Source organism: Lagopus leucura, unplaced genomic scaffold (genome assembly GCF_019238085.1).
Source record: "Lagopus leucura isolate 7727_CA_CO unplaced genomic scaffold, USGS_WTPT01 Super-Scaffold_760, whole genome shotgun sequence".
Lineage (NCBI taxonomy): Eukaryota > Metazoa > Chordata > Aves > Galliformes > Phasianidae > Lagopus > Lagopus leucura.
In genome coordinates, this window is record NW_024962257.1 from 4,746,835 (window position 1) to 4,764,379 (window position 17,545).

Consider the following 17,545-nt stretch of genomic DNA (forward strand, 5'->3'; position numbering starts at 1 on the left):
CACCAGATGCAACCACATGCCTTTAGGCTTTTGCTCAATGCAGGAAACAACCCCAAAGCCAAGCGAATAGCTGATGATCCTCTTCTCTGCACTCCAAACGATCTCTGTTTTGAAGCCTCAAGCCCAAGGCTGAGATGTGTGTGCAAGCCATGCAAAATGCCCAAATCTTGTTGCATTCACTCATGCATTTGTACCAAAGCACAGGATGGACCAACAGCGGTGCATGGCTGCGGATGGGGAGGCTGAGTGCATCTGTGCCATGTATTCTAGCAAGAAGCCAGCAGCATCCATACCAGGAACCCACGCTCACGCCTGTCTCTGTTGATGGCTGCAGGCAGGAGGGAAATGTTCCTCAGTTGGGCAAGGCATTCACTTTGGCTTCCGAGTACATCAATCTCTGGAAAATGACTGCACGACTAAGTCCTGAAATGAAACTAATTCATTTCTGCTTTCCAGCCTTGGGAATCAAATGAGTAATTCTACAGTCATTAAAACAATGTCCTGGTAAAAATAAACAGGAAAGGGCACTTAGTAAGAATGCTTCATAGTTAAAAATACTGTATCTCGTCTGAGGTCATTCTGTTTTAGTATGAACAGCCAAGCGTGCCCCAAGATGATCTGATTTGGGATCACTCCAGTGCTGTTACGCATGTATATGCAGCTGTGCTCACCATGGCAATGGGAGGTGGAGGAGATAATTTCTTCACGTCTGATGCTTGGTACACATTGCAGCTTCCTTCTCAGCACTGTGAGCATACAGATTTTTATTATTTCACTTGAACCCTTGTAGAAAACTTTGGCTCTCCACCTCTGGGCTATCTGAACTCCAAGATCAATCTGGAACACGAGAGATTTGGAAAACTATCAGCCTCCCACCCCAATCCACACGTGAACTGAATGGTTTTTTTCTTCCCAGTGCAAAATCCTCTGTGGGATTTTACAGATTAAGCATCTACTGTTGGATTCACCACAGAAAACACAGCTCTGGAGGAAGAGGCAGGAATAGAAACATCATGGCAATGTGGGGTGATTTTGGGTCCTTCTTCCCTGCACCCAGAAAGGGAGGAGGAAACTCAATTTGGTCCTTCTGAAAGGGGCATTTCTATAGCAAGGGAGAGGCTCAAGCCAGAGGTGGCCACAGATAACATCATGCAGTACGGAGCTGATGCTGGAGGTGAGAAAAGTAGATAGAGTACTGTAGAGGATCATATAAGCTGCATGGAACCTTTCCTTCCCTGAAAAAGTCTTTGTTCTTTTATGGCAAGGAGCTGCTACAATTACATTTTCCTTTATAAGCGAAGCACAAATCAGATAATGAGCAAACCTCCCACCACACAAAGAAGGTGACGAAGGTGTTCCATGAGCCCTGGTGGTCAGACTTTCCTGCAACAGCTGAGTGCAGAGAAAATTGCTAAAACTCATCTTCATTTCACCCACTTCAGACTTTTCTTCCCAAATGCACAAAAAGGATCACACCAAAAATATGAATGTGCCCACGCAGACTGCGAGTGAAAGCCCTTCAGCCAGACAAGGATGCTGCTTGCACGTCCTGACCTGCAGAACGAACCCACGGCTGCATTATCCTCGGTCTGGAGGAGTGAAGAAAGGGGAAAAAAAAGGGTTTGCAGGGGGGGAAAAAGCAAGATATTGTCAAATTTGGACAGCTAGGTAATGCACTGAAGAGGTTTGTGATTGTAATGTTGCATGGGAAAATCAAGGGCTGCTGTCAGTCCCTCTTGACCCAAAATTTGCTGGGCGATGAGGAAAGTTTAATGAAGATGCACGCTGCTGTGGAAGCCTTGGGCTGTCAGCTTTTCAGGCAACCTAACTCTTAATTTTCAAAGAGAGTTCTCCTCCTTTCCTGCATATGAGCAAGCACGGAGGATGGCTTGATAGGGAAAAGAAAAATCACCCAGCACGTTGCTGGGAAGGGCTATTCCAAGGCCACCCTCCAAAATTAAAGCCCTTGCTCTGGGTAGCCCAGCTGGCACAATGCTGTTCCCATCCCTCTGCAATGAGCCAACCCAAACCACTGCTGGAAGGCTTCATGGCCACAGTGCTCCCCAGCAACATCACGACAGTACTGTTTGTCTCCAGGTTAGAGTACATCAGTGTAAAGCTTTGGGAGGATGCCTTAGAAAGAGGGAAGTAAGGGAGAGAACCCAGGCAGGCAGGCTGGGAGTTGCTGGTATTTGTTTAACTGAAAAAGGCTCTTGATATTTACCAGCAACCAGTGCCCAGCTCACGCTGCTGTGATCGGGCTGTTGAGCCACCTGGTTTCATGCACGAGAGCAGGGATGTGGGATTCTTCTGCCAAGTGGTATTTCCAGCTACTCCTGCCATGAGGAATAAAATTCGGGTGGAAAACAAAAGGAGGGCTTTGCCTCACTCATTTACTAATCTGCTTTACTGCTCATTTCCTACAGCCATGCGAGCAGCTGGAGATGTGTCCCCTCTGAGTTCATCAAGAGGCGAGAAAACCAGAAATAACAAGGGCATGCTTCAACCACAGTGCTATCCCTGAGCGCCAGCAGCCTAAATCCAGCCTGACCCCCACGCCCCAGCAGACTGTGTGTCTCTGCCTTTCTTCGTCAGAGCAACGTATTTTGGGAGATCCTGTCTTTCTGGGAATTGGGCAGGTTTCTGCTAAACAGCTGGAGAACACTGAGCTCAATTTGTGACTGTGGCAGGAAACTGCCTGAAGCCCTTGCACAGCCCCAGTACAGCCAACATCACAGGGCATGTGTTGGGATTCCCAGAGCCCTTCGCCACCAGCGCCGAGCTTTGGGGCTGGGCAGAAATGCTACTAAAGCCCTGGGCTGCCCAGTAGGCTTTCACATCTCCCTGTGTGGGTCGATAATACCACATTCTTTTTTGCTTCTTGCTGCATTTTTTGCTTTGTCCCACTGGATGTAGGTTGACATAGACTTGTAGTTTCACAGATTAACAATGTTGAGCAGCATCTCATCTGCAAGAGAGTGTTTTGCTGCAGTACGCTGGATAGGGATGGAGGGGGACAGAGAGGAACATCTAGAGCCTATACACAATCCTCCGAGGCGCAGTGAATGGAGACTTTCAGCTTCAATGTATATTTTCATTTTCTGTACGTGTTCTGACTTAGTCCAGCCTGGCTGCCAGCAGCCTGTAGGGTTAAAGCACCAGTCTGGCATTCTGAAGGGAAAAGGACAGTGGTGCTGGGCTGCAGGATGTCTCTCTCCCCCAGGGTGACAGTGCTCCTAATTGTGTCACTCCAGCCAGCAGGCCGGAGGATGTGACCCGGTTTTGGAACCTGTTATGTGTCTCTCAGCGGTGTTGACACACTGGAAACACTAAATTTAGCAGCCAAACAGGTGCAGTATTACAGATTTGGCCTGGGGATGGTGGACTCACAACAGTCCTGGGGCGTTTGTTACGAGGTGGCCATGGGAATCGATGCTGCACTCTCACAACATGATTACAGCATCGCTCCGAAGCCACCACCGCCTGAGTGGGAAGCGTTACCGAGTCACTCAGAATAAAACTGCCACTAAGTGCTGTTTGGGCAAGGGAAAAAAAAAAAGAAAAAAAGCAAATCCTCACTGTTTCTCAGGCACTGTAGGAAATGAAAACGGCTATTCCTGCCTGGTAGAGTCCAATTATGAATAATGCGCATTCTCTCCCAGCACAAAGGATGAAAGGCATCAGAGCTGGTGCTGACATTTTAAGACCGGAGTTGTAAGAATGAATCTGAGCCTTGTTGCAAGGCCAGATTTACCCCAATAAAGAATTGCTTTCTGCAGTCAATTGCCTTGCAGCGTAGCTTCAAGCTCCGCTATTGATCTAGCATCTGTTATAAGCAGATAATCATTGTCACTGTGCCACGGCTGCTACAACAGGATCTCAAAGCACTTTCCAGAAGATGGTCGAGGGCTGTTTTCGTGTTCTTACCCACAGCTACACGCAGGCAAAGGCTTTTCAGAGAGATCACGAAACTCTTGCAGATTTGCAGAATTTTAAGGCCAGAAGAGACCATTAAATCACCCACTCCAGCTGGCTCATCTATCCAATCCCGCCCTGTGCTGAATGCACAAAGCTGTGCAGGGCCCCCCTCTGCCAGCAGCCCGCCCCAGCCCTCGCCCTGCTGCCGGCTGACAGCCATTTCTTACCCTGCAATTTCCTTTCCCCAGCCAGGTACTAACACGCCACAGTCAAGCCACCTCTCAATCTTTCCCTTCTGTGAGACGAGCAGCCAGAGCTGCTGAAATCCCACAGCATAAGGCATTTTTCTCCTGCCCCCAGAAGGTTTCTGGGTTTGGCTCCTGGAGGTTTCAATCCTGACAGCTCGCAGCAGTGTGGGGAGGTTTAGGCAGGCACCTTCCTCCAAATATAGCAAGAAGTGGTCAGAAGGAGGTGAAATTGGGCTGCCAGTGCCTGCAAACTCCCCCTCCACCCCACTCAGGCACTTCTTATCCACTTGGCAGGCTTCTCTAGTCTCCAAAGAAGGAGAAAAGGAAGGGAAATTAAAAATAAATGAACCAAGAGATACGCATCCATCAGGAGCCAGGCGTTGTCAGCTCAGGTCCCTGTGCAACCACTTCTTTAATCAAAACCTCATGCAGTTTAAACACTTGACAGAAGCCGAGAACAGAGATCTTGTTACCCTGAACAGGAAAAGCCGCAACCTTGAAGAATAAATTCACATTTGCCTGATGGGGTCTATTTTCTTGATAAATCATGCTAAGTTACTCTAATCCCACTCCCAACCTTGACACCTGGGCTTTTGCCCTGCAGATTCCTACAGGATGCATGGGTATTTCGGGAGGGTCACAAGAGGTGACGGGAAGAGCACGCTCTCACACAGCAACTGAAAGATGTGCCATCTCTGAATCAGGCCACGATGCCAGCCATAAATTTTTAAGAGGCTCAAACCATGAAAAGGATTGCTGGTGGATGGATGCGCTGCCCACTTCAACCTGCTTGCGTGGTGACAGACGTCACACACCTGGCTCACTGCTACGCCACGTGCCTCTTTGCTACTGAGACAGTGCCAGAAACCTTCCAGCCTTCTAGAAACTCCCCATATACCAAGGCTCAGAGAGCTCTCTGAAGCTTCCAATACGCGGGTTATCTGCCTCTCCTGGCTTTGAAATGTTTGCCCCTGAGGAGCCGTTATTTAATATCTTCCTTAGTTACCAACGGAAGGGAAATTTCTCCCATCGTCCTGCAGCTTTCCAAACACAGATGGGATTTATTGAAGGTTCTGCCTCCTCGACTCATTGAAGTTTTACGACATGGCTTCATTGACACACCTCCTTCTCATCGGGTGCCCCCCCAACAGCACAACTGTGGCTCAGGTCTCCTGGATGCTTTGAACATCCAATTTAAGTGCTTTTTCTCAGAAAGTCAGGCTGGCCTGCAACCAACCTCACGTGGGAGCATGGAACCAACAGCTCCTTCCGTAACAGCTATGGTGGGTGGGAAAGCAGAGGCAGGAGGAGGAGAGGAAAAAAAAGTGAGGAGCGCGGAAATACATCCAAGCTGTCCCATGGATAACATAACCTGAGGGTCACCTGGGGATGAGCTGGATTTGCACAGAGAAGGGAAAAGAGAAAGGGGGATGTGACCCCTGGGTTTGGTGGGAAATTCAGTTGGGGATCCCAGGGGGACATTCATGGTACCCCCCCAGGACATGTCTGCATGGAGGAGGTTGCAAAATGGGGAACCTGAGGTTTTTTTTGGGGGGGCTTTTATCCCTTGGGAAGAATATGAGGAGAATCAACCCAGCCCAGCCCAGTTGGAGTCCTGCAAACTGTCCCTCATAGGCTCTGGTTCTCTAAATTGCTCTCTTAACAGAATTACATCAGCAAGAACCACGGTTTGCTCTGCAGCCACACTACTGCACAGCCTCCATCAGCCTTGCTTCATCTCCAAACACAGTCACAAACACAAACAGTGTTTGTCCAGAAGAAACACGCCGGCTGCTTACCAATGCCCTGTGACTGCTGAGAGTGGGGCAGCCGGAGCTCGCTCCCCCCGTGGCCTTGAGACACACACAGCCTGAGCCCCCACTGAGCCGGGGTTTCCCCAGCACATTTTTATTCAGAGGCTCTACACAGAGAGGACAACCCGGCGCCAAACTTTGCAAGAGGCAGACCTGGCTGGAGTTCAGCAGAAAATGGGAATTAAGATGCTGAACTAAATCAATGCATCCCCACCCAGTTTCTGTCCAAATCAGGAATTTCATGCACAGGAGGTGTTTTGATCAGGGTCCCGGTTTACTTAATTAAGGAGAGAAAGCAGAGGGTTCCTGGCACAACACAGAAACCATCTTTACACTGAGGCTCTTGCAAGCTCAAACAAAGTAATTCAGATGCAGAGATGATCTCAACAGCTGAGAAGAAACTCAGAGAGCAGAAGACAAAGCAAGCCTATGCGGGGGTGTGGAGAAGGAAAGAATTGCTGCTGGGTTGGTGCAGGCAGGAGACACTGATCCCACGAAAAGGACTGGGAGGAGGTGAAGGAAGCAGGTTAGAGAAAATCTAGGGATGGCTGGAGCCACTGCTGCTAAAATACAGCAACAGCGGAGGCTTGCTCAGGGCTGAAGATTCCATAGCACTTCTGCAACAGCCTTCAAGCTGTGACTGGTGTGAGCCAGAGCCTGAACACATCAGAGGGAAGCCCTGGGGACAGGGCAGCACAAGCATATGGATGGAGGCACGTGCACTGCGAGAGGCACCTGGCCCTTGGCAGCTCAGGAGCACCTCGTGCCACGCTCACCTCCCCAGAGCTCCCCATCAGCGCAGCAGATCACTGCTCGCTGCAAACCCATACAGATGCCTTCTGCTCCCAGGTGGAGCTCTGCACGACTTGCTTGCAGTGCCACCTGCCGCCAGCGGCAATGCTCTTCAGATGCTGCAAGGGGACAGCAACAACCCAGAGCAATGAACTTCCTGCTGTTACATCAGATTTCCCTGTACTTTAAGAGCAGTTGAAGTCTTGATCCAAATAGCAACACTATTTCCCAAGCTGCAGGCAACCAGCACAGTCACAGGCATAGCAGCAGACACCAATAAAGTACTTTTTTTTCCTTCCCTTTTATGCAATTTCTTGCTGGAGCTGATCTCTTCCCCCAGAGACCACATTCTGAATCTTCTTGTTCATTGATTCTTTATGCTAAGCGACGACTCCACAGTAGAAATAATGTGGCTTATTCTAGTTCGCATTTCAGACACTGTGAGACTTTTTAATAACGAATTGCATGAAAAATTAGGGAGGCTGCAATAAAGAACTCCGACGGAGGTTTCCATAGTGAATCACGGCTAGGAGAGCCTTGCTTTTCCAAAGCCCAGCGTGAGACAATCTCAAGAGCCCCCATGCTCAGAGAGAGCCGAGCCCTCCCCCTCTGCAAAAACAAGGCCTTTGTAAGGAGACTTCCCCAGGGTGAGAATCACTGCAGGGAGGTTTGGCAGCGACTTCAGGAATCTTGGCTGCGATGACATCCCGTTTCCATGAGTGCTTGCAGGGAGAAGGTTTCGTCCCCAAACCTCAGCTGTGCTGCCGAGGACGCTGCAGGAACTTGTGCTTTCACCGGCCTGGGCTCCTTGCCTGGTGTGTTGGCTCTGCAATGCTTGCACAACAGGGCCAGAGATGAATCCTGTTGCTCTTGCAGGGAGGTTGCAAAGCACATCAATAAAGGGCAGCAAAACCTTTTCCGTTCTCCATTCCCAAAGCACTACCATACCCAGTGGCAACACAGTGCCTGCTGAAACAGTAAGCATCACCGTGCACAGATACCCCTGCCCACGCTTGGGGCTGGCTCACTGACACCTCTGCAGCTCTTTGCCAGACTTTGCAGAAGGATGGAGGGGAAATTTCCTCAGGTTAACTTTTGGCTGATTATTTATGTTTCTTGCATCCAGGCAGCCTCCTGTCAACATATTTGCATGGGAAGCAGTGGACAACTGGCCTGGTGCATACCCTGCAGGAGTTAATTCCTAGGTATGAGTGGCACTTGTGCCACTGATGTCTCACCATGTACAGTGAGCAGTGCCTGGCTGCCAGGGTGGGAGGTGCAGCAGATGGTTGAAGGATGGGTTTGATTACTCTGTCCCCTCATCTGAGCTTAGTTCCTAATTCCTTCTGCATCCTGCTTTGGCTTCCTTTTTCCTGACCTCTGCAACATATGTCATAGTCACTGCCATCCCCAGGAGCCACAGTGCCAGGACTCTCTTGGCAGAGAAACTCCCTGTTCACTCTTTTCCAGTGCCTAGGAACCGAGCACAGCTCTCTCTACCAAACTTCTCCAGAAGCAGTTCCTCTCCTAGAGAAGTTCCCAGAACAATAAACACCTGCACCAGGATGAGAACTACAGAGCTCTTGCAGGAGGGATGCTCTTGGGGTAATTTGGTGGGGGTGGGGGGTTATTCAGCACAGCCCAAAGGGTATTCCTACATCAACTGACAAAAGAAAGCGTTCAGGCAGCTCTTACCACGTTCCAGAAGAATGGGTTGAAGGCAATAGACAGGACGGCTGCAATGAAGTCAGAATCAGTCACATCCACATAGCTGAAGACCCGCGCCATGGCTGTCACATCCACCTGAGGGGAGAGAGGCAGTTAATGGGGGTGAGAGTTCCTGCAGAGGCACTGAGTGTTGTACCCAAAGATGGGGTACTTCATCCCAAATCAAATGCTCTACAGGAGCTGATGAACCTTCAGACCAACTCCTCCCATGCTCTGGGATCACTGGGCTCTCACGGAGCTTGGTGAAGGACATGGGCACCGCAAAGACCCTGCGGCAGTGAGGATGTGCATCAGGACTCCAGGTCAGCTAGGAAAGCCAAGATTGCTTCTGAGCTGCAGGAAAGGCAGCACCATTCCACTGTGTCCCAGTGACCCTGGGGACTGAGGACTGTCCCTGAAGTGCTGCTCTGCGTGGAAACTCTGAGCATTGAACTGCATCAGCTTCCAACTTGCCTTCCATAAACCAAGGCTGATGCAAGCCCACAGTATTGCACAGGGATGCTCTGGCATTGTTAGTGGTTGCAAAAGACTTTCCTGTCTTATTTAACAGCAACAAAAGGAAACCTTAAAGCTTGCTGCTTTTCTCTCTTTTTCCTTTTAAGAAAGAAACATTTTTCCCAGGACAGCTCCTTGACATTGTCAGCATTTTTACATGGAGTAAGCCATGCTACTCCTCCATCCCTGTCCCCTCTCCCTGCAGTGGTATTTCAATGAAAAACAACCAGCACCTTTCTCTTTTTCTTTTCCCCAAAACTGTGAAAACAAATGACAAACTAGCCCAGCCCAAGCCCTTCCCTCACTTGAATCGAAATCAAGACAACATTGAGACGTGGAAGGTTTTTGCTTCCCAAACACAGCTGTGTTTGCAAGTCCTTCAATGCCAGAGGACAGGAAGGGCTGGAAAAAGCATTGCCTTTGCTTTGCCTGTGCAAGAAAGAAACTCCCGCTGTCTCCTCTTGAGCTCTTCAAAGGGACTGGAGCTGTGGTGGGATTTATGGAGAGGGGCTGTTTGACCTGGTGTCCCCTCACAACGAGAAGACCGCCCACATTACAAAGTGCAAGAGCAAAGGTTGCTTCAGTATGGGCAGAACGGGGAATCCTCACAGAGGTTTGCTTGCTGCCCACAGGCCACCACTGACTATCCCAGCTCTATGGGGCACCTCCATCCCAGTGAGGAAGAAAGGGGAGAGCCCCCATGGCCTGGTCATGACCCTCTGCTCCCATTCCTACCTTCTCCAGCCCCTCTTGTCACACCTGGCCAGACCTTTGCCATCAGACTTCAAAATCCCTTCAAAATGAGCTCTGCCAAGATAACCTGCACACCACTGGTGCCAGGACCAAACTGTCCAGTCCCACTTCAGTTGCAAACCCACAAGACCAGGACAGCTTCTTTCCTCTTGTTTCATACAGTGCTGTGCACACTACCAGCACAGGCTGAACAAAAGCTTCTTGACCTACTAACTCCTGTCTGGCAACATCATTAACATTGCGCTCACCTTTTTTTTCTCCTTCTCAACAACCAAATTTGCTGCTGCTAGCAGGAAGCAGACTGGCCTGTGCCTAGCGTGTGCTCATTGGGATAAAATGGGAACAAACCCATTAGGATGAGCTGTCTCTGCAAGTCACTGAGACAACATAACGAGCACAGAACATTCAACTTTCCCCTTTCCTCCCTGACAGGTGATAAATAACCACACCTGCGATCTCTGAGAGTCTCCTGGTAGCAAATCCTGCTTGCTTTCAAGCTGCACAGCCCCAAAATCAGGGTGGATGAGAGTTGCATAGGCACCCACGTCTTGTTGAGGCACCCTGGATTCTGGGCAAACACAGCTGTTGCCACGTAGATGGAGCATGCAATCATGGACTAAGCAGAAATCAGTGCCAGGAAGGGCTGTGGAAAGCATCTCAAGCACTGTGTGCACTGATGCTGAGCATCCCTGTGCATCTGCTCCAACTGCAGACATAGCCCAGGGGTTTATTGCTGTGTCCCACACGAACAAGCCCCGTTCAGAGGTTGCACAGGGCACTGATTTGTTCCCCAGGTGGCTTGGCAGCCCTGCAACCCTCGGCCTCACATTCACAGCACGCTGGGCACTGCACAAGCCAGTGCGGTGCAACGGGAACGCGATGGGGAGGGCACGGAGCACCCGGCCGTGGTGACCTCATGCCACCTGCTGCGTTCCCAGTCCTACCGAGGACAGCAGGAGCCGACAGGAGCCAACAGGAGCCAACATCTCCCTGCTGCTGGCAGAGCGCAGCACAGCTCCATTCACAGCGCCGTGCCGGAGAACACCGTGCTGCAGCAGCACGGCACGGAGACCGGGCAGCCCTACTTAGGGGGAACCCCGCAGAGCCACACGGAGCCGGGCAGCGGGGCGGGGAGGGGAGAGGCAGAGCAGCAGACCCCGCGGCACCCCCCGCTCACCCCCCTCGTCCCGCTCCCGGTACCTCGCCGTACTCCAGGCCTCCCAGCCCGCCGCAGCAATCCCGCGGCCACCACCGCAGCCCCGCTCCCCGCCGGCCTCCCGGCCCGGGCCTCCCCGCCATGGCACGGGGCCGAAGCCGGGGCACCCCGCGGCCTTCCCCCGGCCGGCCGCCAGCGAGCGCGGCGGCGTTGCTGGGAAGTGTAGTCCTCCGTGCGCCGCGGGAACTACACGGCCCAGAGGACGCCGCGGCCCGAGCTGGGAGAGGCCTGGTCTGATCGCGGCACCTCGCGGGGCCTCGTCCCACCTGGCTCCCGGCTGACCTCGCTGCGGGCCCCGCCGCCTCCGCTGAGGGCTCTGAGCGTGTGTCTGTCCGCAGCGCCGGGCAGGGCGGCCCGTGCTGACGGCGGTCGGACTTTGCCCCCTTGACCAGTGAAGCAACCGAGGTGGTGGGGGGGACTGGGGCCTCGTGCGGCCCCCTGGAGCTGGGGGGAGCTGACAGGGGGTTTGCATATGGTGGGTTTGCAGGGCCTGGCCACGCAGGCCCAGGTGAACACAAACAGGGCGTCAGTGACACTGCAGAGCAGGACTGAGGAGACAAGAGGTCCCCGGGATCTCTTTTTTCTGTGCGGAAGGAGTTGGGGGTCCCGGTGGATGAGAAGTGGGACACGAGCCAGCACTGCGCGTCTGCAGCCCCGAAAGCCAACAGGCTGCATCAGCTGAGGGGTTGCACAGCTGGGAGGGATTGTCCCCCTCTGCTCTGCCCTCGTGAGGTCCCACCAGGAGCACTGCGTCCAGGGGTCCCCAGCACAGGGATATGGAGCTGCTGGAGCGGGGTCTGCAGAGGGCACGGGGATGTCAGAGTGGAGCGCATCTGCAGTGGGTGCAGGCTGAGAGCTGCGGGTGTGCAGCCTGGGGAAGAGAACCTCCAGGGAGACCTCGCTGCAGCCTTCCACTACCTAAAGGGAGCTGATAAACGGGAGGGGGCCCAACAGTCCCACAGCGATAGGACGAGGGAGAATGGCTTTAAACTAAAAGAGGGGAAATTTATATTAGGAAATGTTTACTCAGGGCAGTGTGTCACTGGAACAGGTTCCCCAGAGAAGCTGTGGGTGTCCCATGCCTGGAGGTGCCTGGGGCTAGGTTAGATGGGGCCTAATCTGGTGGGGAACAGCCAGCCCATAGCAGGGGAGTTGGAGCTCAGTAGTCTTTAAGGTCCCTTGCAACTTAAGCCATTCTGTGGTTCTGTGATCCTGTGACACCATTATTTTCTGCGCTCCTCTTCTGGGTATTTATGATTGGTGGATGTGGTGGGCTGCAGTTCTGAACCTGACTGTGTGGGCAGTCTGGTAGTATCTTCCATGCCCCCACGGGGCCTCTACATGGACCGTCCAGTTTTAAAGATCTTCATTTGAGGGGAAATAGATTTTTTTCAAAAGGGAGTTTAATAGGAAGGAAGTGTCGTGAGTGAGCTGCAGGCGTCCCTTCCAGAGATGTCTCAGAAGCAGTGGTGAGGAAAGGGATAAAGGGATGTCTGTACATACATGCCCTAACAGGCAGTGAAAAGGTGCAGGAGTGGCAGCTCACATGCATGCATCGCCAGCAAAACAGCATCCTTTAAGGTTGCACTTGGAAGGTACTTTGAAACTTAGCAAGGATTCTTCGCTCAGTGAAAAACTGGGTTTCATTGGATCTGCTGCTCTGCTGCACCCATGCATCCTCATCTCCTCACCTGCAGAACCAGCTCTGCGCTGTGGGTGCTTGCACAAGGCTGGACCCCATTCTGTCTGGGCTCCCTGAACACATTCATAGTAGAATTTGCAAAGCTGGCTGGTTTGGGGTGAGATGAAAGCACTGTGGGTGGGAACAACGTTCCCCAAACGAATTATCTCCAGCTGCTTCCGGCCTCTTCTCCCTTGTGCTGGATAATTTTGCTGCGCTGAGTGTGTAATTATCGCCTCTGCCATCTCCCAGGCTGGAGCGCAGGAGCAGATGGGAGGATGTTTGTTTTGCAAGTCCCACCAGCTGGGTCCTTGGGGCAGAGGGGAGGGCGAAGGGAATGCAATGGGAAGAGCAATGATGGCAATGTTCAGAGAGGAGGAAATGTCCCCCAGGGGAGGGAATTAGCAGGGAGAAATTGTCTCCAGACCAGCCTCTGTGCTGCAAGAGGAAGATGTCCCTGTGCTGTCAGTGTGGCTGGTGGGGAGAGGACAAGGATGTCATGGTGGGCTGAGAGAATAAAGGCCAGCGGGGCTGGGATGTCACAGACATGTCCATCCTGTCAACCCCGCACTGGGGATCACCCTGCAAGGGCATGTGCTTCAGGGGAGGAGGACTGTCACAAGCTGCATGGGAAACAGTCCCAGAGCTCCCATGTCACTCCTACTGCCAATTCCCCAGTTGAGGGGACATTGGGTTGGGGGATTTACAATGGTGGAGTCCCACCATACACCTCTATTGTGCCTCTGGGAAACATCCCAGCAGCTGGGAAGGAGACGAAGAGGACTTTCTGTAGGGTGGGTCTCTCTCTGTGTTCCCATCCCTTTCCTTCTCCCCATGGCATGCCTTTTATTCAGCTTTCAATTTCCGAGCACTGAGCTAAGGAACAGCATTTCCCTCAGTGTTCCCAAGTCCCTTCTCAGCTTGAAGCCTCCCAACAGCCTCCTAAATACCATCGTGATCCTGAGGGGTCACTGATGAGTATGCAATTGCAAAATGCCTGGGTGGGCAGAGATCACTTAAACAAAGTCATTCTTGGTATGAGGGACGAAGAACAGTCCTGACAGAAGGAGGACCAATGGTGCATCTGCTGTAGAGGGTTTCTGAGCATTGCACACTCATTGCATGTGGGTCAGGCATGCATGCAGTGGAGGATGCTGGCTGTCAGATTTAGCAGGATGCCATGGCTCAGCAAGCTACAGCTTGCTCAGAAACATTTCAATGTCCCTGAATGCAAGGAGAACTGAGGGACTCCCAACAGTGCAGGGCGAGGAGTACTGTTGGGGGTTTCCCTTGGAAATGAGATACTGCAAATATGGCTGGAAAGCTCCAGCCAAGAGCACAGGTTAACTTCAGCACATAGGTCTGGGGCCTTTTTCACCAACACTTCACGTCCCTTCCCCAAGGGCAGTGTCACAGCTCGTCGGTTGAAACCTTTCGTGAAATGAAGCTGACCCCCCTGCAAACCTTCAGCAGTTTGGACCGACAAGCTGCACAGATCAAAGACAGCATCAAAACACCGTAAACAAACAAGACTGCATTGCAAACAGAAGCAAATTACACTGGAACACAAGGCTGAAACCTTGGGCTGTTCAGACAGCACTGAAATTCCAGATACTCTTCTGTTCTCCATCTGATAACGTGTTGTCACCAGCCGTGCAATGCTGCAATCCAGACCTGCAATCCTAGTGGAAATCCTCTAGTGTTTGTGCTGGAGGTTAGCTCTATTTATATTCTGATGAATGATTTACTCGAGTAATTGGCACACAGCTCCCCTATTACAGATCATGAAGAATTAATCACGAGATTTTCAATGCTCCCCTATTAATTTTATTAGGCTTGATTGAACGTGGTGGATTGGGAACATACGGTGTGCGAATCAGACTCTGCTCCCACTGACACCCCAGTTAGTGCTGGGGACTCGCATGGATCCTGATGATCCCTGTACATCTGCAGAGGTAGCTGCACCTTTGCCTCCATGCATGCTTTCACGTGGTTGCGAGGGATGCAGCGACCCAGCTCAGCTACACATACCCAAATTCTCCAAAAGCCTGAGATGCTCTCAGGCTGAAAGTCGAGCTGGGCTGAGCGTGCTGTGCTTCCTGCTCCTTTGAGCCAGAAATCAGAGCCGAGTGCTTGGGAGCTCGAGATCTGCTCCTAGAGCAGTTGTTGAACAATGGCCTCAGGAGGAGAGCTCCTGCGAAGGGGAATGTGTCGTGGTACGGGGGCTTGTTGATGTTGAAAGCTGAAGATGCTCGTGCTGGCATCAGGGCTGCCTGCCAGGCATCTTCTCCTTGGCAGAAGCCAGCACAGTCACCGCTGGGCAATCGTGCTGGGAAGGAACACAGCGATGCCACGGAGCGATGATCGCCCACGGGAGATGCTTTCTTGAAAGAAGGAATTAGCTGCAAGAAGTCCCAAGGCCTCTAGGAGCACGATGACACATCCCTGCCCCAAGCCAACAGCATAACACGATTCTCTGGAGCAGAAATCTTACAGAACAGCATCCCCTGTGTGGCTGTCCTCATGCAGAAAATGGAGGAAAGCCTACAAAATCTCCACGTTGAGGGCTCACAGTCCTCTCCCAGTTACTGTCTTCTGTTTTCACCCGTGGGTGTTTTTATCATGCTGGCTGGTTGCGGTGCCCAGTGGGTGCATGTCGTGATGCAGGGAGGAGAGACAGCACGGCTCCTGGGCAGTGCTCACCTTCAGAGCTGGTTCCTGCTGTGCTGTGAGCATCTCGGTAGGTTTTTACGTGAGGAATTGGGAACGTCGGGTGTAGCTGGAGCTGCTTGCATAAGCACAGCTTATCACAAACCAGGTTTGCAGAGCGACCGGTCTGGCACAGCTACAACCCACGGCCCCATCTGCTGTCTTGAGCAGCTGCACTGAAGGGCACCGGGAAGTTATTGCCAGGAACTTTTGGCAGGAGCCAGCAAGGAGACCTCCCTGCAGGGATAGCTGAGCCGGGCAGAGCAAATTGGAAAGGCAGCAGAGGGCAGAGCAGGATCCGTCCTTCCTGCAGGCAAAGGGGAATAGCATCCCTCCAGGCTCAGCATATTTCTGTGCCCTCAGAACCAAGTGCGTGATGTGTGAAGCACGATGGAGCAGCTCCCTCTGCACAGCGGTCAGAGCCGGCATTTGGAGAACGATTCACAGCAGCTTCCCCGCTCCCTGAGGCTGCGTTCATCACCGGCATGTCTCTAATGAAGCAGAAGCTTTGCTTTCTGGGATCAATGAATCCACTGATCGTGACCTGTCTGCTAAGTGGGAAATCAGGTCTCTCCCTCCCCGAACTCGTCTGAGCTCGGCTCAAACAGCAGGCTGTGTCCCCAAGGCACTCCATGTCGCTTAATTGCAAATCCCGTGTCTGATTAGAGAGCAGCAGCACCAGCATGCAGAGCCCGTGCTGCCACAGCCCAGGGAGCAGCAGCAGGAGCAAGGAGGATATTTCAGGGCTCCAGGAGGGTGGAAGTCCCCTGAGCTCTCTCTTGTTCTCAGTGCACTGATCCTACAGAGCCGGCTACAGGGTTTATTGCTGCTCCACTCTCCCCTAAAGCCCTAAATCCCTAAATCCCCCAAACCATTTGAATCCCTCCAGATGTCCTCTCTGTGGGGACAAACGCTTGAAGAGAAGTTGGCTTCCCAAAGCAGGAGGCAGCTGCAAAGGTCGCTGCTACAACCTCACCCTGTCATGAGCCCACCCCACACCACAGGCACCCCATTGCCTTATAGTTCCATCCCAAATAGGCAGCTTTCCCTGTGACTACAAAGCTACTCCATGCACTCCAGCACCTTTTCACTATGCATTGCTATCCTGTAAGTGCACTGCATTGCTCCAGACCCACATGGCACATTATTAGGGTGTCTCCATTAGCAGAAGAGCCACCTAATGCTCACCACAGCAGGAGGGATGGAGGGGCTGAGTCGCCACATCCTGCATCACCTCCTATTCCTCACCCTGGGCATTCAGCCTTGCTCTTAGATGCGGCACGTAGGGGGGCTGCAGAGGGGAAAAATTCCTCCAGGGGTCAGCAGGAGGACAACATCAGTGGTGGGGCTTTGTGCCACGTGTGATGGCCCCCGCAGCAGCACCCAGCACCACTCTGTGCCACAGAGCCTGCTGGGGACAGCACATCCTCCATATGATCTCTCAAAGCCATGTGGTGGGGCTCAGAACACCCCAGGCCCCAAGGGAAGGGCAATGTGCAGTTCTGGGACACAAAGAAGAAGGGCTGAGGCTTCCACAGGAGCATGCAGCTTTAACCCCAGGAACTACAAAGCTGCCTATAAATACCTCCTTGGAGCATCGCTCCACCTCCCCTTTGATGTGGTGCTGTTATTTACTTCAAATCCACTACTGCTGTTGTTATTTTTATCTTCTCTTCTTCCCCCGTTTCATGGTTGTTTACAGGCTGCACTGCAGAAACAACTCAGAAGGGAGGCATGAAAAAGCTTGGGGGCACGGGACAGCCAGACTCCAGCCAGATCCCTGTCACCACCCAGCCAAGGATGAGAGCAGTGCCCCTGGATGTGCTCCCTGCAGCATCCCTCAGGGGCTGAGCTGAGGTCAGAGCTGAAACCCTGCACCCATGGCTGGTTGGGCTCAGCCTGCAGCAATTGCTGTGGTCTCACATCCCAGCAATCTCACCCCACTTCTGCACACCAGCCCTGGTTTATACCATCCCTGGTTTCAGCACTCACTCACATCCAAACTGATCCAAACACGTTCAGGAAATGCTGGCAGGATTCGTGGTGGCCAGACACAGGAAATGCAATTAGGAGCGAGCAGCCCTCTGGACAGAGTGGCTAGCAGCAATTACACAACTCGAATTGCAGAGGGGCTGCAGGGGCCATTAGGAGCAAGGGCACACTTGGAAAAGGATTTATCCTTGCTGAGGTA

General features: G+C 52.3%; 1 protein-coding gene across 3 annotated transcripts in view; it reads right to left on the minus strand.

Moving 5' to 3' along the window:
• Window positions 1-11,317, minus strand: part of PEMT (phosphatidylethanolamine N-methyltransferase) — a 37,815-nt gene extending 26,498 nt beyond the window's left edge. The window contains exons 1-2 of one of the 3 annotated variants that reach the window (XM_042864096.1): window positions 11,231-11,317; window positions 8,468-8,575 (exon numbers count right to left, since the gene is read on the minus strand). In XM_042864096.1, coding sequence (XP_042720030.1) covers window positions 8,468-8,560 — 93 coding nt within the window. In that variant the 5' untranslated portion in view covers window positions 8,561-8,575; window positions 11,231-11,317. Of the gene's footprint in view, window positions 1-8,467; window positions 8,576-10,948; window positions 11,029-11,230 lie in introns of those variants that run through there. The other 2 variants (XM_042864099.1, XM_042864097.1) reach the window with 2 other exon arrangements.
• Between the last annotated feature and the right edge of the window lie 6,228 nt (window positions 11,318-17,545).